This window comes from Arvicanthis niloticus, chromosome 4, assembly GCF_011762505.2.
Source record: "Arvicanthis niloticus isolate mArvNil1 chromosome 4, mArvNil1.pat.X, whole genome shotgun sequence".
Lineage (NCBI taxonomy): Eukaryota > Metazoa > Chordata > Mammalia > Rodentia > Muridae > Arvicanthis > Arvicanthis niloticus.
In genome coordinates this window covers 2612730-2635156 of record NC_047661.1, presented here as the reverse complement: position 1 = coordinate 2635156, position 22427 = coordinate 2612730, and the positions used below count along the sequence as shown (strand labels likewise).

At 41.8% G+C, this 22427-nt stretch overlaps 2 protein-coding genes across 3 annotated transcripts in view; one reads left to right on the top strand and one right to left on the bottom strand.

The window, feature by feature from the left end:
* Positions 1–2770: 2770 nt before the first annotated feature.
* Herc3 (HECT and RLD domain containing E3 ubiquitin protein ligase 3) overlaps positions 2771–22427 on the bottom strand; it is a 92809-nt gene continuing 73152 nt past the window's right edge. The window contains exons 23-25 of one of the 2 annotated variants that reach the window (XM_034499561.2): positions 6220–6403; positions 5514–5616; positions 2771–4514 (exon numbers count right to left, since the gene is read on the bottom strand). In XM_034499561.2, coding sequence (XP_034355452.1) covers positions 4306–4514; positions 5514–5616; positions 6220–6403 — 496 coding nt within the window. In that variant the 3' untranslated portion in view covers positions 2771–4305. The remainder of the gene's footprint in view (positions 4515–5513; positions 5617–6219; positions 6404–22427) is intronic. The other variant, XM_076932156.1, reaches the window with a different exon arrangement.
* Positions 20313–22307, top strand: Nap1l5 (nucleosome assembly protein 1 like 5). Its single transcript, XM_034499564.2, has one exon. The coding sequence runs from the start codon at positions 20603–20605 to the stop codon at positions 21068–21070; it is 468 nt and encodes a 155-aa protein (XP_034355455.1). The 5' UTR covers positions 20313–20602; the 3' UTR covers positions 21071–22307.

The following is a 22427-nucleotide window of genomic DNA, read 5'->3' as shown; positions in this document are numbered from 1 at the left end:
CCCATTATTCGGGAAAGAGACAAAGAGCAAGTGGGAAAGCCTGCATGGACATGTCTGGGGAGAGACAAGTCCTCATCCCATACGGCATAGGCTGGGAAAGATGAGGCCTCAGTCCACACAGACACGAGTCAGGAGAGAGACAGAGCCCAAGCCCACACCAGCACTGGCACTTTTATCAACACCTTGGCTGTGCCTTGGGAGGCCTCTGAAGGAGTCCCTGGTGTGAGAATTTCCGATTGCTCCCTTTACCTAGTAAGGTACTCTAAGAGGGTGCCCTCTACTGGAGAAACAGTATGCTCGGGGCATGCTCCCTGGATACAGGTTTTGTTATTATTTTCTTTTTAAAGGTAAAACGATTAAGAGTCCACCTCCAAAAGATTTCAAAAACAATTTTCTGAACTATCTTCTTTAGTTACTTAAGCTATGAACTACTAATAAGAAAGCCATGTTTCTTTTAAATTTTATATTGGTTGTTTTATTTATTTACATTTTATTTATTTACATTTCCTGGCCCCCCACCCCCCACCCCCCTCCCCCTGCTTCTATGAGGATGCTCCCCATCCTATCCACCCACTCCCACCTCATCACCCTAGCATTCTCCTATGCTGGGGCGTCGAGCCTTTATAGGACCAAGTACCACCACTCCCATTGATGCCAGATAAGGCCATCCTATGCTACATAGGCATCTTTAGCCATGGGTCCCTCCATGTGTACTTTTTGGTTGGTGGTTTAGTCCTTGGGAGCTCTGGGGGGGGGGGTCATCTGATTAGTTGATACTGTTGTTCTTCCTATGAGGTGGCAAATCCTTTCAGCTCCTTCAGTCCTTCCCCTAACTCCTTCACTAGGGTCCCCATGCTGAGTCCAATGGTTGGCTACAAGCATCCATATCTGTATTGGTCAGGCTCTGACAGAGCCTCTCAGGGGACAGCTATATCAGGCTCCTGTCAGCAAGTACTTCTTGGCATCAGCAATAGTGTCTGGGTTTGGTGGCTGTATATGGGATGGAACCTCAGGTGGAGCAGTCTCTGGATGGCCTTTCCTTCAGTCTCTGCTCTACTCTTTGTCCCTGTATTTCCTTTAGACAGAAGCAATTCTGGATTAAGATTTTGAGAAGGGTGGGTGGCCCCATCCCTCAACCGGAGGCTGTGGTAACCTCTGGATATGGTTTCTACAGGTTCTATATCCCCTTTGTTGGGTATTTCAGCTAATGTCATCTCATTTGCGTTCTGGGAGCCTCTTGCTTTCCTGGCATCTGGGACTTTCTGTTGGCTACACCTAGTTCCCATCCCCCACTGCTACACACCTCTGTTCAATTTCCTGACCCTCTGTACTTCTCCCCCATCTCCTCCCACACTTAGTTTCCAGATGTAATGTTGTAGAGTTATTGTTTACAAGGATAACAATCTCAATCTACTTTTATCAGCTTTGGAAATATGAAAACCTGAATGTTCACATATAAAAGTCTTACAGCTTGTGACATAAATGCTTATTAGGGAAAAAAATGTTCCTTAGATGAATGAAATGACCTAAAATTAGAAAAATTAAAAATTATCACACAAAAAATATTGAAGGAATAAATTTTACAATAAAAAACTGAAACAGCAGGGCAGTGGTGGCACATTCCTTTAATCCCAGCACTTGGGAGGTAAAGGCAGGCAGATTTCTGAATTCGAGGCCAGCCTGGTCTACAGAGTGAGTTCCAGAACAGCCCAGGCTATACATAGAAACCCTGTCTCAAAAAAACAAACAACAACAACAACAACAAAAAAACAAACCTATAAAAAAAAAATTGAAACAACTTGTTTGTGTTCCAAATTTATTTCCCTTAAACTTAACGCCTAATAAGTTAATGTTTACTGAATGGATATTAGCATTAAGAAGCTACTGCTCCCCTTATTACTTAGTTAGTTTTTTAATTACATATATTTATTTGTGTGTGTATACGCATGTGCATGCCATGGCACACGTAGGTCAAGGACAACTTCCAGGGCTTGGTTCTCTCCTTCCACCAGATGGGTCCTGAAATTGAGTCACACTTGACATGGTGTCAAGTGCCTTTACCCACTGAGACATTTCATTAAACTATTAACTCTGTCAAAACAATACATCATACTTATGTTACAAACTTGTTGAACGTACTTTCTTGCTGGGCTGCCCACACAGATTTTGTACGTAGGCTAATACTAATTAGCATGAGATGACTGGGTGTGACTCACTTCAGGTCTCTCCTTCTTCCCTCCCCTTCTCTACCACTCAAATATTCTTTCCCACCTGCACTGTCTGCCTCTCTCAATGCTAGAACTCCTCTCTGCTTCTGTCCTTCCCATTCTAATGCCTACAGATCACACCACCCACACACTTCAAGTTCATGTCTTATCTCTCCATTTCTGAAGTCTCGAACACATCCTGTGGAGCCACTCAAAAAAGTCTGACTCCCAACTCTGGGCCCTGAGGTCCTCCTTCCAGCTCTGCTCTATTAGTCATTACTCTCTTTCTTCTGATTTACCTTCTGAACTCTCCTAGGCTCATCCCTGTGTCTTTCCCCATGTTTGAACCTTTGCGGATTCTTCTCCTGCTCCAGGAAATGCTTTTTGAACATTAACACCCTTCACCATTCCCATTCTTCCTATTCTTTCCCATCGCTCTCCTATCCACTTGTAGAGCATCGGGGTCTTTTGTCCTTAGGCAGAAATCATTTGACTCTTTGGCTATATGGCTTAATGCTCCCACGGAAAGCATAGTGTTTGTCTCCCAATAACAATACAAACAGTTTTAAGTTAAAACACCAAATTTATTGGATAATATTGAACTATATGCAGACACATAGAAAATAAACATTTCATATAATTGTGTATCTTTTTTAAATGTTATATTTATAAGGACAGAAAACAACCAATTTAGCAATTGGAGTAACTTTTAAAAACAACAAAAAAGGGAAAAGCAAAATCTACATTCCTTCATCAAGACTCAGTGCTGCATCACAATCTATAAGTATTTCATTTTAGATAAATACTTTCTCTATCTACTACAGATTTAAAATTAGAATTACATGAACTCTTTGACCATGTAGAATTTTCTTATACAATGATGAACAGTTAAACATGTCACTTTTGAGACACAAACATTTGACTTAACACAATCCCCCTGCTGAAATATCACTGTAAATACACATTTCACATGTGATGAACTGTAACTCTATTATAAAGAGCATCTTCATATTTTTACAGTTAGAGACAGAGGTTTTAAAAAACCTTACAAAATTTAAAATAAAAAAGACAGCATGCATCCACTAGCACAAGGAAGAGGGGAACGGATTCACGCAGTGAAGACAAGGAAGAGTAAGAAGCAAGAGGAAGAGAGGAGTGGGGAGCACAAGAAGAAAGGGAAGGAAGAGAGAGCAGGAAATATAACGTAATAAAGAAGGGGGAACCTTTATTAATTGTACTGTTCTTAGGCAATATGGAAACAAAAAAAATGCAACTTGCATTTCAAAAGTATGATAAAGGGCATCTACCTTTCACTGTAAATTCACTGTAAATCCAGGGGTCATGGCTAACAAGACACATGCAGCCCACCTGCAACCTGCAGCCTGTGTGTGTGTGTGTGTGTGTGTGTGTGTGTGTGTGTGTGTGTGTGTGTGTTTCAGGAGGCCCAGGTAGTAGGCAGTTATGACCTGTTTCCTTGAAGCAGGACATGTTCATAAAGGTTCCCATAAAGACTCAGGAGCTATGACAAGGCTCAGCTTCTTGGAATTGAGAGTTCTGAAGAAGCCTGTTCCATCTATGGGCTAGGGTGGGCTGCAACAAGCCATGCATTTCCAGTGCTGAGGAGAAAGGAAATGTTCTGCATGGAGGGCAAGAAGGAACATATCCATCAAGTCATCCTGGCAGGGGACTGAGAAGCCAGGAAGAGAGCATCGAAGCATGGTGAAGAAACATCGGGGCTGCAAGACGTCTGGGAAACAAAAGCTAAAAACCCGCTGCCATTAAATCCAGCAGATTGCAACACATTCACAGATGAAGGAACAACAACAGGTACCTTGGTTTAAAACAAAACAAACAAAACAAAATTGAATGTACTTTCCATATTACAGCCAATTTTTTGGCTCATCCCCAACCACTGATTTTTCAAAAAGACTATTTACTATTGAACCCCAGAAACACCTTGACTAAGGTTTAGGATTCAAAAGTCTCAAACCACTTAAACAATAAAAAAATAGAAATCACTTCCCATGATATTTTATATCAGCCTCAATGTGGCCACCGAAGAAGGAAGGGATGGATGTCTTGGGTAAGTTGGAGTGCCTCAGGCCAAGCTAAAACCCTCATAGTTGTCGAGGGCCTGGGTCAGTCGAGCCTTCATGATCTCTTTGCTGCTATATTTAGGAAGGTCAAGAAGGTTGTAGCAGGTATGAGCCACAGGTAAGTACTCCTCCCCAGTGGCTGTGGACTGGATGACGATCTGCAGACTGGACATGCCATAGATGGGAATCCGGTCACTGCCTGTCAGGAACACTGAGGAGAAGAAAATGGCATCAATGGTATACAGTCTTCTAAGCAACAGAAAAAGGCTCCCATGGGACTACAATGCTCTTTAGATACCAACATGTATGTACTAGACACATCCTAGCACCTCTGTAGAATGCACGTCCTCATAGACCTTCACAAAATCAAAGAGGAAAGAAATTACTGTCATAGGGAAAGACAGCCAGCAGAGAACCCGAGTCCCTGTGACCTCAAGATCTCCCCTTTCTCAGGTGTCTGGAAACTGTTTCCTCTTAGGGATCTACAGACTCATTTCCCTCCTTTCAAAAACCAGAGGACTTGACCTACAAGTTCTGTAGGCAATTCACTATTGTGATACATTGTTACTTGACCGAAATGATTCAATTGCCCTGCATAGCATAGACCAAAGCAGCTGCACAGTGCTTCTGGTTGCTGTGTCTGTTCAGTTTGTTTTTTCCCACCGTTGAACTGCCAGAAATTACGGGAATAAACTCATTATCCACTTCTGGACACACTAACACCCCCTCGGTTTTACACTGTGAACAGGTAAACTGCACATTGGGAGGAGCTTATCACAACAAAGCTTTCACAAGTCAAATCTCACCCAGTTTCATCTAGAATCTTTCCAGATCAATCCTTTTACATTTGAGAGGGACAGGGTATCACTATGTTGCTCGGACTAATCTTAAACTCTTGGGCACAAGCAATCCTCCTGTCTTAACCTCCCAAGTAGCTGAGGCTGTAAGCATAAACAACTGTTTCCAGCTAAAGTGACTGTTATTAACGTGGAGATCGGTGAGATGACTCTTTACTTACTTTTATCTTCTTGTTTCACATGTGTACTAACAGCCTCCGATGCATTTTAATTAATATATTGTAAACATATTGACGCTTAATTTCTCTTACTGTCTTTAGCCATTTAGAAGTTAACCTTTACCTGTGAATCGCATCCTCCTACACAGCGTCACACTAAACTATGAACAACCCATCGATGTGATAAATACTTACAGAGAAACTTCTTCTTCTTCTCTAATGGGAACTCATGGAATGTTTCCCAGAATAGTTTCACAGTGGGATGTGTGCTTGAATAATCACCCTTGTAGACAGCAGTCTGTCCAAAAGAGGGGGCGGGGGGGGGGGGATGAATCTTAGAGAAACATTACAGCACACACTGGATATCACTTACATTTTCAACAGAAGTCACTGGGAGGCAAGAGACCGCCACCAACTACTCAAGGGCAAAGCACATGAAGACCAGGTCCTGTGCCCTTCCCCCAGCCTGCCAGCCTGCCAGCCTGAGCAGACCCAATGCTGTTTACCACAAAAGACCAAACAATAGGACATGGGATGCATTGCATTGCGGGCCTTGGAGCCCCGGCAGTCTGTTACAGGAACTAAGAAGAATGGACCGCCTGCTGAGTTTGCCCTGACACCTTCTGGCTACTATCTCCTTGCCCAACCCCTGGGCTGAACCGAGAAGAGACTCTGGGGGTGGGCCTTACCCTTTATGTGTGAAAGCAAAATATTAAACTTTGGGCCTTGATCAGAGAACTGTGTCTTGGTCTCATCTCTTCTCGCCCTCCATTCCCCTTTCATTCCCAGCCTTCCTCTCAGGTGAACCCGGTACCGGTAGCCGCTGGCGGCTACAAGGTCCTCCGCACATCTGCCCGGCTACACACTCACCCGGCTTCAAACACGGTTTCTCAGAGCTCACCTCTTCCAGCTCTTCCCAGTTGTAGTTGCTGTTCCCCACCATCATGGCCCTCAGTTCTGCAGGCTGGAAAAGCTCGAGGACTTTGCCACCACACACCTTTAGGAAGCCACTGGAAAAGGCTGTGTACCACTCATGAACCGAAATTTGGAAGACGTAATTCACATAAGCATCCACAAATTCTTGTCTGCGGGAGGACCAGAGAAATAAGCAGATATGGCACGAAGCCCATAGGTTTTATGAAACTCCCTTTCTACACTTAGGTGGAAAGTGGTGAAAATGGCTGTTCCTCGGGTATCCTGCAGGCTGTAGTATCAGGGACTCTCCTCCTCAGCATCTACCCCCCCCCCCCCCCCCCCCCCCCCGGATTCACTGTGTGCCTAAAGCAATCATCTGCAGCAGGGGAGGCAAGTGTATAAAACCCAACTACTGATTTTGCCTGAGCTACTCCAGTTGCCATCTCTTTAATGTCTTCCTTAGAGTTTAAAAGAAAAAAAACATACTCTTTAAAAAAAATGCCCAAAGTCTTAGTTGCAGGTTAACTGCTCTGTCTTCAGAAACTAAAGCTACCTGTTATTTATATCTTTGTGTATTTCCTTTGTTTTTAATGTATATGTGTATGCATGTAGAAGTCAAAAGACAATTCCTGGTATCATTTCTCAGATGTCATCCACTTTGATTTTGGAGACACAGTTTTTATCATTACCTGGGACTCACCAAGTAGAATAGGTTGGGTGACCAGCAAGCCCTGTGGATTTACCTCCTTCTATCTCCCCTACCACTGGGGTTACAAGTGTGTACTATCGTGCTTTGTGTTTTTACCTAAATACTGGGAGTCAAACTCAGAATGTCAATGAAGGGACTCCAGCCAGACCAGGTCTGGCAAGCCTTGTCTGTCTCCCCCATTCCCTCTGCATTGCTAAAACAAAACAAAACAAAAAACAAACAAACAACAACCAAAAAAAACCTGTTAGATTACATTTCTAAAGCTAGTCATCAAGGTCTATTTCCTTATTTGGCCAATTCCTCCTCTTGAGGCTGACTAGAAAGGCCCCGCTATCAAATTATTAAAGTCTAGCAATCAAAAGCCCTTTTAGGGTTACCTAATTAACATGCCCAATCAAAATATACCATTGCATCCTAGCCTGTTGTAACTCCTCTTAAACTTATGTTTGCTTACTGATTCTGGACCTTAGTGCCTGAGCCACTGGTATTCTGCGCAGGAAATCGTCTCCCGTACTGACAAGTTCAAGGCTAGTTCTCATTTTCTGTTCTACTAGATTTGGTGCATCTGGTTTTACAACGAGGTCTTTGATTCATTTGGACTTGAGTTTTGTGCAGAGTGATAAATATGAATCTATTTGCATTTTTCTACATGCAGACATCCAGTTAGACCCGCGCCATTTGTTGCCATTATATGGTTTTGGCTTCTTTGTCAGAAATCAAGTGTCTGTAAGTGTATGGTTTTATTTCTGGGCCTTCAATTTGATTCCATTGATCAAACTGTCTGTTTCTATATGAATACTATGTAGTTTTTATTACTAAGCACTTACAGTTTTTATTATTATTGCTCTGTAGTACAGCTTGAGGTCAGGGATAGTGATACTGTCAGAAGTTCTTTATTGTTCAGAATCATTTTATCTATCCTGTGTCTTTTGTTTTTCCATATGAAGTTGAGAATTGTTCTTCCAAGATCTGTGATGAATTGTGTTGGAATTTTGCTGGGGATTTTATTAAATCTGTAGATTGGTTTTGGTAAGATGGCCATTTTTACCATGTTAATCCTACCGATCAGATCAATGAACATGGGAGATCTTTCCATCTTCTGATATCTTTTGCCTCTAGTGTTGGGATCACAAATTTGTCCCACCAGATCTGGCTGCATCTGCTTTTTTTATAAATCCTTTAGGGCACTTCAGGAAACAATTGTCTTAACAGCTATTCTATCTCCTAGTAATTAGGCAACTGCAAATATAAAAAGCAGTGAATTACCATTTGCACCCATTTAAGTGGCATAAACTTAAAACTGAGATGACATCATTGGGAAACTAGAACTTCATAGAGAGCCAGGGGAGGATAAATTGGGACATGACAGGAACAATGAATACTTGCTGTAGAAATAAACGAAGACCAGCCAAATGAGAAAAATAAAGATTATTCAATCAAAGCATCTATAACAAAAAAGTTAGCCACAGTTGCCTGTGACTCAAAAGCAGTCAGAAGAATGGGGAGGGAGCAACTCACAGCAGAAAATGGGATCATTTCAAAACAGTCTGATGGAGGCCTCTGGTACATGGAAGCTGTGGCTGGCTGAACAGATGCAGGCATCCTAAGCAAGTACTTAGTACTGAGGTGTGCACACTGGGTCTCTTTCGGTCTCTCTCAGTCTCTCTCTGTCTCTCTGTCTCTCTGTCTCTCTCTCTCTGGCTAAGCTGGTAGTTGGGTCATAGGAAGATTGCTAACTGTTTAAAATAGTGATCATTTTGATCTGATTCTTATTGAAGTTACTGAGAAAAATAGAAAGGCTGACAGAATGGGCCAACCTCCTGCATGGCTTACTGAGTTAGTTTTCCTCTGCAAGTCACCACACATTATGGATCAGAATTCTATCTTGTAGGTGGTCAGACTAATGTCCATGTGTTTATGAAATCTTTCATAAACAGGGGCATAAACTAAGAAGTGAGACATAAATACTCAAGGGGAGAATTTGCCAATATCTGGAAATGTTGAAAATATAGATTTTTTTTTCCTCCTGAGCTTTATGACCCTTTTTCGAGCCTTCAAAGAGATCTGGAGACATTGGAGGAAAAGGACAAAGAACTTGGGATGTCTGCTGCAGCACAACCCTGTTAACAAGAGAATTCAGAGAAACAAAAGCAACGATCCACTAACATAAGAATGAGCGAGGATATGACAGAAAGCATCAGCAGACTGCGTTCAGAGAACCAACTACATCTGCACTTCTCCAAATAAACAGTCTCAGGAATGTTCAGTGCAAACTAAGCTTCTTGGTGTGAAATAAATCACGCCAGCAATCACGCACATTGCTTTCTTTCCTTTGTCTTCAATGCAGAGTTAGCAATGAAAAGCAAGAGTCCCCCACTCACAACTCCATCCCCCAAGAAGTTATTTATTCTGTCTTTCTCTCAGTCTTCTCATCCGGGAAAAACAGTTAATATCTATAAAGGTGCTTAAGACCAAGAGCAGTCTAAAACAGGATGTAGCTATTGCTGTCATACTGTTTAGGAATATTTACATGTATGATACGTATATATGTCATATAGTTTCATCATTAAAAATAAAAGCAATAATGCTAAAATGTCTTTGTCTTGATGTACATGTTTGTTATAAAAGTTGAAAACCTGAAATAACACATCAAATGGGCAGTATTTTATGCAAAGGATAGAGACTGGCCAGGAGAGGGCTTGCCTAAAATGTGTAAGGTCTCAGGGCTCTATGTTTAATCCGCAGTATGAAATGAGAGGGAGGAGAAAGGAGGGAAGGAGAGGGAGAGGGATGGGGAAAGGGGAAAAGACAGAGAGAGAGAGAGAGAGAGAGAGAGAGAGAGAGAGAGAGAGAGAACAAAAATGAATGAGCATGAAGGGATTGAAGAAATATATCAGGTTTTACTATATATAAGGTATCAATGACTTCTTCCAAAATGGCCAAATCAAATATATCTCTTAGGCTTCTAGAAGATAGCAGATTAGAAGTCTCCATCTTTAGACTCCATGAATCAGTAGGTCAAAAGTAAAGAATGGCCGGGCGGTGGTGGCGCACACCTTTAATCCCAGCACTTGGGAGGCAGAGGCAGGCGGATTTCTGAGTTCGAGGCCAGCCTGGTCTACAGAGTGAGTTCCAGGACAGCCAGGGCTATACAGAGAAACCCTGTCTCAAAAAACCAAAAAAAAAAAAAAAAAAAGTAAAGAATGTATTTCAGAGGAAGAGTACTGGGAATTGAAAATGTGGTGAAAGAACCTCTAAAAGGCAGAGAGAAATAGAAGGAGATTGCAGAAAACAAGTTGAAAAGTAGCAGCTCAGGCCAGGTGTGGAGTGTGAGGGCCCTTCTGAAGCTGCATTTGGGGTAAAGCAGAGGACCCTGGTGCTAAGAAACCAGCAGGACTGGCTTCAGGATGATCACCCACTTCCCTCAAGCCTAAAGTCCAGTATTGGTTTAGGTTAACAGCCATTCCTCTAGGACAGGAGTAGAAGAAACTCAGAGAATTTCTCAGCAGCTCAGTGCTGCAGAAGGCACCATCCTGACAGTGGACAATAGAGGATCTGTGAACATGGAACAATTCCAAGTGGGAGCCAAGGCTGTGGAGGGCCAGTGTCTCGTTGCCCTAGCCTCCAAGGTTAAAAGACCCAGGCAAAGATAGACTAAATAACTTGCATAAGGTCTGGGCTGTAAGTGGTAGAGATCTTGCTTTGTATTGGTAACATTGTTTCAGGGGCAAAGAAAGCAATTTACGTAAATGTTGACATGGTTTACTTCATACTAAGAAGCTTGGTTTCTACTGAACATTTTTGAGATTGTTTGAGAATTGCAGATGTAGTTAGTTCTTCAGTGAGGGTCCTATTGCCCGAGGATCCCTGTGGAGACAGGGATCTGAGGCTACTACCTGAATCTGAAGCCTGGCTTACCAGAACACTGTTACCAGGCTTGAAAGAGCTAAGATGCACAGGCAGAGTTGGTTCCTTCTAGTGCAGAACTCAGAGCTACATTTTTCCTCTTTTATTTAACCTTGTTTCTTCCTTTTCTCCTTCCCTCCCAGCTCCTTAATTGTATTCTCTTTCATTGTTATTTCTTTAACCATCACAAACTGTTGAACTTCATACTTTATTTGATACTATTTTTTTCCCTAAAGTTCTTGTTAGTATAGTTCTTGACTTTAGTTGGTTTGTCTATGTCATTTATTTTGCTGGTATTCTAAGAGCAGTTTTTTCGTTTTGTTTTTTTACTTTCTGGGTGGCAGAGCCCTCAAAAGAAAGCTGGCCACCCAGAAGACTCTATCATAAAACCAGAAAGGATACCATCCCAGCACACACATAAGCTGGAGCTAGAAACATGCATCGGCCAAAAGTGCAATGCATCATGATTTGTCGAGAAGTTTGCAATTCTCGGAAAAACTGTAATGGTCAAACTACCAAATAATTCAAAAGCTTAGAGCTTTGTTTTGTTTTGTTTTTTAAACGATCAACAACTTCAAAGATCACTCAAATAAACAGAAGAATGAACTAAAGAATTCAAAATCTAGATGAAATTCAACAATTTGGATAGAAATATCCAGCATAGAAATATAGATTCTATGGCTAAGATTGAAAACTCAAGAGATAGCATATGCTGTCAAAGATGTCGAGCAAGGTAGACACTCACCATTTCTGTGGGAGTAAAAACTTGTACAACCACTTTGGAAATTAATTTGGCGATTTCTCAGAAAACTGGGAACAATCGACCTCAAGACGCAGCCATACCACTCCTGAGTATATGGTACAGAAGAGGCTCCAGCATCCTACAAAGACTTGTGCAACTATGTTCATAGCAGATTTATTGGTAATAGCCAGGAACTGGACACAACCTAGATGTCCTTCAACTGCAGAATGGATAAAGAAAATGTGGTGCATCTACACAACGGAATGCTATTCAGCTATTAAAAACAAAGACATGAATCCCGGAGGCAAATAGATGGAACTTGAGAATATCACCCTGAGTGAGATAACCCAGTCCCCAAAGGACATGCATGGTATGTCCTCACTTACAAGTGACTATTACCCATAAAATACTCATGCTATACTCTATAGACCCAATGAAGCTAAACAAGATGCTTGCTTAGTTTCTTGAACAAGCAAGGATGCTTGAATCTCACTTAGAATGGGGAATAAAATAGTCAAAAGAGGCAGATAGAGGGAGGGAACTGGGAGGAAGAGGGGATTGAAAGGGGAAATGGGAAATGCTTGAGGATCAGGTGTGGGGAAGGACAGGAGAGATATTTAGATGGCCATGAGAATGAACGGAGATCTGCAGCTGACAGGCGGGGAGGTGGGGAGCATCTCCAGGACAAGACAGAGACCTGGGATAAGGGAGGCTCCCACAAATCAGTGGAGGTGACCTTAGCTGTGACTCACAGTTGGGATATGAAACCTGATGAGGCTATCTACTGTAGCCAGGCAGGACACCACCCACCCACAAAACTTGCAACCCCAAATTTAACCTGTCTACAAAAAATTCAGGAATGGGGAATGGAGCAGAGACTGAGGGAATGGCCAAACAATAACCAGCCCAACTTGAGACCCATCACATGGGCAAACACCAATGCCTGACACTATTAATGATAGATACTCTGTTATGCTTGCAGACAGAAGTCTAGCATGGCTGTCCTATGAGAGGCTCCACCTAGCAGCAGACTCAGACGGATGCAGATGCCCACAGTCAAACAGTGAACGAAGCTTGGGGAATCTTATGGAAGAATAGAAGAAAGGATCGTGGGCCCTGAAGGAGATAGAAACTCCACAAGAAGACTAATAGAGTCAACTAACCTGGACCCTTGGGGCTCTCAGAGGCTGAAACAATATATACCAAACAATATATACGGGGTAGATCTAGGCCTCTACGCACATATATAGCAGATATGCAGGTTGGTCTTCATGTGGGTCCTGAAAAACTGGAATGGGGGCTATCCCAAAAGCTGTTCCCTGTAAGTGGGATATGTTTTTCTGGCCAGGCAGCCTAGTCTGGCCTCAGTGGGAGAGGAAGTACCTAGCCTTGCAGAGACATAAAGTGTCAGGGTTGGGGGATATCCAGGGGAGCCTCACCTGCTTAAAGGAGAAGGGGACAGGGAGGGGGAAAGGATTGTGGGAAGGGGTGACCGGGAAGTGGGGGCAGTGAGTGAGTGGGATGTAAAGTGAATAAGTAAAATAATAAAAAAAATTTCAAAAAAAAAAAAAAGAAAACTTAAAAAGATATCTCAATTCTAGTGAAAAGAGGCGAGAGGGAGGGCAGAAGAAAAAAGGAGGAGGGGAAAAGGACAGAGAGACGGAGAGAGGGAAGGGTAGAGTGAGGGAAGGGGAGGGAAGGAAGAAAAGAGGAAGGAAGAGAGAGAAAGAACCAGAAACATCAACAGAGAAACACCAGAGTTATACTGGACCATTGAACAAGTGGACTTAGCACTGGCATCCACAGAATATTCTATCCAACAGCTGTGGAATATGCGCTCTTTTTAGCAACCCACAGAACTTTTTCTAAAATAGAATACATTTTAGGTCATAAAGCAAGTCAATAAGTAATACAGAAGAAACTGGAAAATTTTTTTGTATCTCATCAGAAAATAAAAGAAATTCAGGAATGAACAGTAAAAAAGAAAAGAAAAGAAAAGAAAAGCCCACAGAAATTAAGCCAGTGCACAGAGACTGATCAATGGGTTATAAAAATCAACAAGAAAATTAATAAATTCATAAGTTCAAATGAACATTAAAATACAACTTATCACAAGCTTAGGGACACAGCAATACTAGCTCTATGTAGGAACTTTAGAGCCATGTGTGCCCACATTCAACTTCAGAGATCTCAAATAAATGACCTAACATTGCAGAGAAACAAGGACAAGACAAATCCAAAAGTAGCACATAGAAAGAAACAGTAAAGATTGAGACAGAAATCAATGGTGTGAAGATGAAAAACAACAGGAAAATACCCAGTGTGTATAGAGTGGGGAAAAACTGAAAGCATTTACCCTATAATCGGGCATGAAAAGGGGGAGTCCATGAGAAAGAGGGTGTCCGTGAAAAGGGGGTGTCCATGTTCCCAACCTTTATTCAGTATAGTCTGAAATCACAGCCAGAGCAAAAGGCGAGGAATGAAAGGACTATAAATAAAAAGGGATAGACACAAAGCATCCCTATTTTCAGATAATAAGATTCTATCTTTCTTTAATATATTACAGACTTTACAATAAGGCTGAGATCTGATAAGTACTTTCATCAGAGCAGCAACACACCAAATCAGTATAAAAGTCAGCAGCTTTTCTATACACCAATAACGGACTTGCTGGGAAATAAATCCTGCGGAAATGAAATTGTCCAAGAAATGCCTGCGCTGCCATATTTATTGTGCTACTAACCAAAGCAGCCACGTTACAGAACCAACCTTTGCCTGTAATTACTTTCCTTTCCCATTGCTGTGATGAAATTTCCTGACGAAAGCAACTTAAAGGGTCAAAAGGCTTGTTTGGTTCACAATTCCACATGCATTATTGCATGGAAGTAAAGGCATCAGGAACATGAGTGAACTGGTTGCATTTTATCTGTAATCACGAGCCGAGAGCAATGAATTAATGCATGCCACTGCTCATTCTGCTCTTCCATTTTATACAGCTCAGGACCCAACACCCAAGGACTGGTCCTGCCCATAATTACAGTGGGTCTTCCCACATCAACTTGGGTAGTCAAGACAATCCCACAGGATGTTATCAGAGACTAATCTTAGTCTTGATAGTCAATCACAGGTGTGTCTAGAGGCTTGGCCCACCCCACACCCTACAACCATACCGAGTGGACAACGGACACTAAGTACCACAGTGTTCATTGGCAGATAAATAATAAAGTGTCATACATATACAATCAAGTATTATACAACCACAAAGGATAAATTATGTCTTTTGCAGGAAGATGGATGGAATCAGAGATCGTGTTAAATAAAAATACCGGACTCAGAAAGACAAACTCTACATGTGCTTGGACCTAACAAATGAATGGTACAATACAACAAAAAACCAGAGCAGACAGGTTCAAATCTAGGCTATGCTCTGTTCTATGCCTGACTATTAAGCCACTCTTCTCATTATAAAAACTGGATACGTTTTCTTTGAAAGCATAGAAAAGAAAACCATTATCATTCCATTCATATCACATACATTTGTTTTCAAGATTTTATTTTGGCTCTTCTCTTTGCTGTTCCTTTCAATCTGATTTAAGGTTTTGTTTAGGCCTGGGTAATGCTTGGGAGCTGAATTGTGGTCGTGATTGATCGGGCTCGGGGTGTAGCATGCAATACGCCATCCCTATTTGACTGAGAATGGTTTTTGAGTGTTCTGTGCACCTATTCCCAGAGCCCCAATAGCTTTGGTACCTTCTTGCTTATCTAAGTCCTTGAGATGCCGTATTAGTTTTCTTATTCAAAGTCATTTTTTCTTTTGAGTTTTCAAGACAAGATTTTTCTGTGTAGCCCTGGCTGTCCTGGAACTCACTCTGTAGACTAGGCTGCCCTTGAACTCAGAGATCTACCTGCCTCTGCCTCCTGAGCTGGGATTAAAGGTGTGTGCCACCACTGCCCAGCTTATTCCAACTCTTTTATTGATTGGGATTGATTGTTGCAACTTTCCCTGACAGTGAAACTCTGCAGCCTCCAGCTGTGGGGTGCTGCATTCCCAATTTTACTGGTTTTAGGAAATGTTTTGAAAGTTTTTAGTTCTCTTCAGATTTCAATGACTTCCTGTTTCTTCAAAAGTATCACCTGCAGAACTCTGCCTGCTCTATTCCAGGCCCCTGAGAACTTTCTCAGTGGCACATGCTTTGTGCCAGCCCAGTCTAGTCAGCTTACTTGACTTATTTAGCCTACCCATGTCACACCAACCTTCATGCCTTATCCAGGGCATTCACCCTGTGCCCAGTCTGAAGAGTTCCTTGAATCCTGGCTTGCATATAACCTCCTGAGTCCTTGAAGCTATCCCACCAGCTCATAAACTAGTGCTTCTGCGTAGTCTGAGTTATCTTGTGTATGCCATTCCCAACTCCCCAAGGCTTGGTCCCTTTTGCACACTTTGGGCACCAGCTCAGTCTTAATCACACCCAGCTGCACCATCCCAAATTCCTAGGCCTTGCTTCAGTTTGTACAAAGTCGTAGACTAGTGAAGTCCAAGATCTCAGCACACCCTTAGCATGGCCACAGTCTCAGGCATAGCCTGGGTAGCAATGACAGAAAGCCAACCTAATCAGATCCAACTGAATGATCTCATTCATTTCCCTCCCCTCCTTTCTCCCCCTTCCCCTTCTTTCTCTCCCTCCCCTCATCTTTCCTTCCTTTCTTCCTTCTTTTTAAATGTTTTCTCAACCTAAAGCTTACCCATATCATTCCTTTTTAAAAGTCATTATTTTATATATATGAGTGTTTTGCCTCCATGTATGTCTGAACACCACTTACACTCTTAGTGCCCACAAAGCATCAAATTCACATGGAACTGAAGTTACAGATGGTGTTCAGCTACAATATGAACGCTGGAAATCAAGTCCAGGGGCTTCTGAAAGAGTGGCCAGTGTTCTTAACCACTGAGGTGTCTCTCTAGCCTGTACTATGATTTCCTGCTTACCACTGAGCTAAAATCACCCCCATTCAACCGATCCATAACCAACACTAAGCATCTGGAGGGTTGACCTACCAACTCTGCATGACCTGAAATCAACCAAACTTGGGCCAGCAACGAAACACATTTCTTCTAACCAGGCAGCCTAGAAACTCATAATACACATACAACCTATGAAATAAGTTTACATACCCAGGTTTCATTGCAACATCAGAAATATACTATAGAAATGTTCCCCAATGAAAAGTACCTACATGAACCCGAGGACACAGGATGTGAAAGAACAATCATAACCATCATCAAATAATTCAGAGAGTTTAAAGATCGCATAAACAAACACCTCAATGAAAGCCTGAGTAAAGCCTAAGAGAACACACAAATATGGCCAAATGAGAGGACAAAGTCAATCCAAGATTAGAAAACTGAGTTTAATAAGGAGATTGGAAATACTGAAGAGAATTCAAGCTGAAAAGAAGATGGAACAGCAATCCTAAATGGACTTGGCAGTTTGTATTTGTATATTACATAAACACACACACACACACACACACACACACCCCAAAAATAAAGAAACCATGAACTTGAAAAGTACAGTTGGGAACTTGGAAGGAAAGTGTTGTAGATACAGCACACACTTTTTCTCTGAATGGGAACTTCCCCATAGGCTCATGTACTGGAACACTTGTTCCCTAGTGGGCAGTGCAATTTGGGGAGGTTTTTGTGATGCAGCCTTGCTGAAGGAAGTATGTCACTGGGAAGTATAAGATGGAAAGCTTTGTACAACTGCCACACCACACTCTCTGCATCATGCCTGAAGCTGATGAGGTAAGCTTTCAGCATCCTACTCGGCCGACTGCCAATGCCATGATGGACTTCTATGCCACTAGAACCAGAAGCCAAAATCAATTCCTTCTTCCAATAGTTGCTTTTTTACTACAGCAGCAAAGTAACTAATATAGAACTTCGTACCAAACAGTGAGTTGTTGCTGAAAAGAACCTGCCTTTTTTTTTTTTTTGTCTACTTATTTGAAGTCTACTTCTGATTTCTAGTATAAAACTAAAATACAGGCTAGAAAATATTTATAAAATACATATTTCAAAAAGAATTTCCATCCAGAATATATAAGAAAAACTTAACACTCAGGAAAAAAATTGGAAATAAGTAACAGAATTAAATACATGTTATCCAAAAATATAAGAATAGTAAATATGCATACTGGTGAATATTCAGAATCATTCATCATTCAGAATACCAGGAACACGGCAATTCCAGCACTCAAGATGCTGATGTGAGTTCCAGGTCTGACATACCAATCGACATGGTATACAGACTCTATCTCAAAACAAAGCATTCAGAACAACTATTGCTTCCCCACATCACTGTGTGAAATCAAACTATTATAGCCATGTGGAAAAGGTGCAGCAGTTATTTATGAAGTTAAATATACCAAGCAATCCAGCAATTTTACTGGTAGGTATTTACAGGAAATACAGATGTGCTCATACAGAAATCTTTAGACAGATGTTCACAGTAGTATTATTCATTTTTTTAAACTGAAAATACTACCACTAAAAATATTCCTCAACAATACCACATAATAAATTGATAACATGCATGACCACATAGATGAGTATCAAACGCATTTGCCTGTGAAAATGGCAAACTCTAAAAAACACATATGATTTCATTCACAATAATTTAAAAAGTACAGAATTAGGTTGGTGGTGCTTACCCTTATTTCCAGCACTCAGGGGAAAGGGCAGGTGGATGTCTGAGTTCTTGCCAGCCTGGTCGACAGAGCAAGCTATAGGACAGCAGAGCTACACAGAAAAATCCAGTCTTGTAAAACAAAACAAACAAATTTTAAGCCAGATGGTGGTGGCACACACCTTTAATTCCAGCACTTCAGAGGCAGATGCATGTGGATCTCTGTGAGTTTGAGGCCAGCCTATGTACAGAGAGAGTTCCAGGACAGCCAGGGCTACACAGAGAAATTCTGTCTCCAGAAACAAAACAAGGGAATAGAATTACTAAGACAGTATACAGATCAATGTATCACATGCACTGTAGGAGAAAGGCCCCAAGGGTATTTTAGGTGAGTAAAGTTACTATTCTCTATCTTGACTAGCACAGAGCTTACATGAACACATTTGTTTGTGGAAACACTCCCCAAATGCTGGGTTTTACTAACAGCCTAGACTAAGTTTTAAGATCTTGTGAGTGAAAAATAAAAGTCTTCAAAAAGGGCCAGCAAGGTAGCTCAGCAGATAAGTCATTTGCTCCCAAGCCTAAGACCTAATTGAGATTCCAAGAAACACATAGTCTGAATGACAGAACTGACAGACATTCACATATGGAATGTGCAACTGCTTTATCAACAAATAAAGACAAAAATGTAATGTTAAAAAAAAAAAAAGAGGGGTAGTAAAACAAACTAAAGGCCTCATAAGTACATTTAAAATGTATTTTGTAAATATTTACTTTCTTTGATCAGAGGGACAAGTGTTTTTGAAAGACATTATGCATAACAATTGGTTGCATATTAATACAGTAATTTTACTTAAAAAATATCCAGAGTTTACTCCGTGTCAGCACTGAAAGATTTACATATAATTAATATACATAAGAACTAAAAAAATATAAATTCCTTATGGAACTAATATGAGTAAAATTCTGGCAAGCCCCAACACAGAGAAAGACAGATCTAAACAATGAATGTATTCTCTAGGACCACTTAAGATTTGTGCCCTGCTCTTTATTCAAGAAGCTCTAAGGAGACTGGAAGGACCCGAAGTTCACACAGTTTGAAGCTAGACTGGATCGGCTAAATAAGTAAAGAAAGAAAGAAACAAAATAAATAATTCTCTAATTCTGGCTTGTATGGGTAAAAAAAATAAAAGATCAGTTCATTATCAGAAAACAAGACTTTGATGTTTATGGTCTTTTCCAAAGCTCCCACATAGAAATCACAAGCAGACTCAAAGAACAGATGGTTAACTGTGAAGTGTTTGGTGACAAATGGCTGTACATGCATCTGTGAGTCCCTAAGGAAGAGTAGGACCAAACGCATGCTTTTCAAGATGTATTAAAATGGCCTTTTCCCCTGTCTTTATGGGAGTGTCTAATCTGCTAACTGGAAGCAGTGTACCTCCTCCAAAAACCAGAATTGGGCCTTGCACATCTGTACATGACAGCATCTTTTCACAATGTCGTTAGGTTGGACACTCCAAAGGCTTTGCTTTTCTTCTGTTCATCCTCGCTTTATTTCTTTTCATAGGCACCTGTGTGGACCCTTCGGTAACATTACTAGAATGCTCACAGTGCAGAAATTTGCCACACAAACACTTACAGAACCAATTCCAAAGTCCCTCCAGTCATAATTTGCCACATGTAACTAGGTTTAACAGAGATATCTGACTGCTCTAGGAGCCCAAGATGGTCTGTGTAGATATACGCACTACAGGTCTGCAAAAGAGAAGGAGGAAAATCGTTCTCCCGCATTACTGTTCTCGGGAAGTGAATTTAAGACGCAATCAAGATTTAGAAATGTACCCATAACCAAGGCTATGGCGCACTTCCGAAAAAGATTGTCAGGTGCATTGCGGATTCGAAGTGCTGAAATGGGAGGGGGAGCACACAGTAAACAGAGGGGGGCTGTATAAACAGGTATGGAAAAATACAGTCTCAGCCTCGAGCTGGTTCCAGCCAGTTCTGCAGGGGTGGGGGCGGATGCTGGGGGCTGGGTGTCTAAGTGGTAGGTTTTAGAGACCTCGAAGATAGCGGCATAGCAACAATTTGGTGCAGTGTGTGCGCACAGCCATCAGCTGATAGTGAGCAGCCATTCACTTGCCGCGAGCCGCGAAGCGGCAGCGCGGACGTCAGCACAGCCGTCAGCGTTTGCCGCATCTTTAGACTCACTCTGGACCAGCCGCAGTCACAGCTGCAGGACCTCTCTGGACCAGCTCTGTCACAGACTGCGCAACCACCAGACCACTGCGGCAAACAAGCCCAGCTGAGCCGAGCACTAGCCATGGCCGACCCCGAGAAGCAGGGACCCACTGAGAGCCACGTCGAGGACGAGGTAATGGAGGGCGCCCAGGGTGGCGAGGATGCCGCGACCGGTGAGAATGCCACTGCGCCAGCGGCCGAAGAGCCCCAGGCTCCCGCGGAGAACGCGACCAAGCCCAAAAAAGACTTTATCGAGAGCCTGCCCAACTCCGTCAAATGCCGGGTTCTGGCGCTCAAAAAGCTGCAGAAGCGCTGTGATAAGATCGAGGCCAAATTTGACAAGGAATTCCAGGCTCTGGAGAAGAAGTACAACGATATCTACAAGCCACTACTGGCCAAGATCCAGGAGCTGACCGGAGAGATGGAGGGCTGCGCGTGGACCCTGGAGGAAGAGGATGATGAAGACGATGAGGAAGAAGATGACGAGGAGGAGGAGGAAGAAGGGGCTGCAGCTGGTGCAACTGGAGGTCCCGACTCCAACAAGAAGTGAGCACAGCAGCTGACAGGTGACAAATCCCCTGCCCCTTTTATTTCCAGTGTTGGCAGACTATAAAGGCTCAGGATTTGCCCAAAATACAATGTGAATCTATTCTGACATTCCTAAAATTAAATTCAATCAAGTAGATTCTGGCTAGCCCGTTTCTAATCTAACTTTTATTTGTGTAAGACAGATGCCAAAAGATGTTTTTTTAAAAGGATAATTAAACTTATTTTGTTTCTCCCTGCTCTTCTGTAAGAACTGGACTTGAGACTGATGAAAGGTTGTCAGTTAGATGAAAATTAAAGTGCGTCACACGTTGAAATCCATTCATCACACTACACCTGAACACCCATGCTAAGACAGAACTCTTCTCAATGCTTAATTCTTCAGTTTCTTTACATTTCCCAGCGCAGAGGAAGAGGAACCCAAGAACGACGTCATCTTTAAGACTTTTGCTTTTGCAAACCCAGACATCAGCTTTCCACTCCAGAGGAGATGTAGCCTGGAAGTCTGGACTGACAACATTTACTGTTTATGTGGCTAGGAAAACTGCCATTTCAAGTTGTGAAAAGTGTTTTGAATATTTGAATTTACAGAAAGAACAAGGTTCCACAAATGAGGGTGTATTCCATGTATAATATTGTCAACACGTGTTCATCTGTGATGGTCTCATGTTATCTGTTTTCTTGGTAGTGTTTGTTTACAAAATCGTAAAAATGACCCCAAACGTTTTAAGTATTAAATTACCTTATAGCATTTTAGAAATATAATTTACTTGAAGAGATGTAGAATGTAGCAATTCTGTAAAGCATGTGTTGCCTAGTTTGACCTTTGTGAAGTCTTTTTGTCTTGTAGCTTTTAGCAAGTAGTTGTGAAAACCATCCGAACCCCTCAATGAAGCTAACGTTTGGAAAAAGTATATACTTGAAGAATAAACCCAAGTGTGTATCCCCAACCCCAGCTCAGAAATAGAAAGGGTTTAAGTTTGCTTGTATTAGCTGTGCCTTCATTATTTTGCTATGTAAACGTGACTTATTAAATGGTGCCATAATCAAATTTTATTGCTTGAGGACAGAATGGCATAAAGGAAGGGAAAAGACATTTAAAGTAAAGGCCTTTAGCTTCTTTGTGGGTTTTGAATTGTCTGTGAACCAATGTTCTGTAAAGAAACACAAACATAAAGTTGTTTACCACTGTGGTGTTAATGAAACAGTATTTTCAAAAATAAAAAACCTTGTTATTCTGACTGCCTGTATTGTCATCAATAAAGGTGGGTGGTAACAGTCCCTTCTTCACAGCTATCATGAGGAGAAAACGAGTTACTACACTTACAGCCCACACAGCAGCGTCTGACACCTAGGAATAA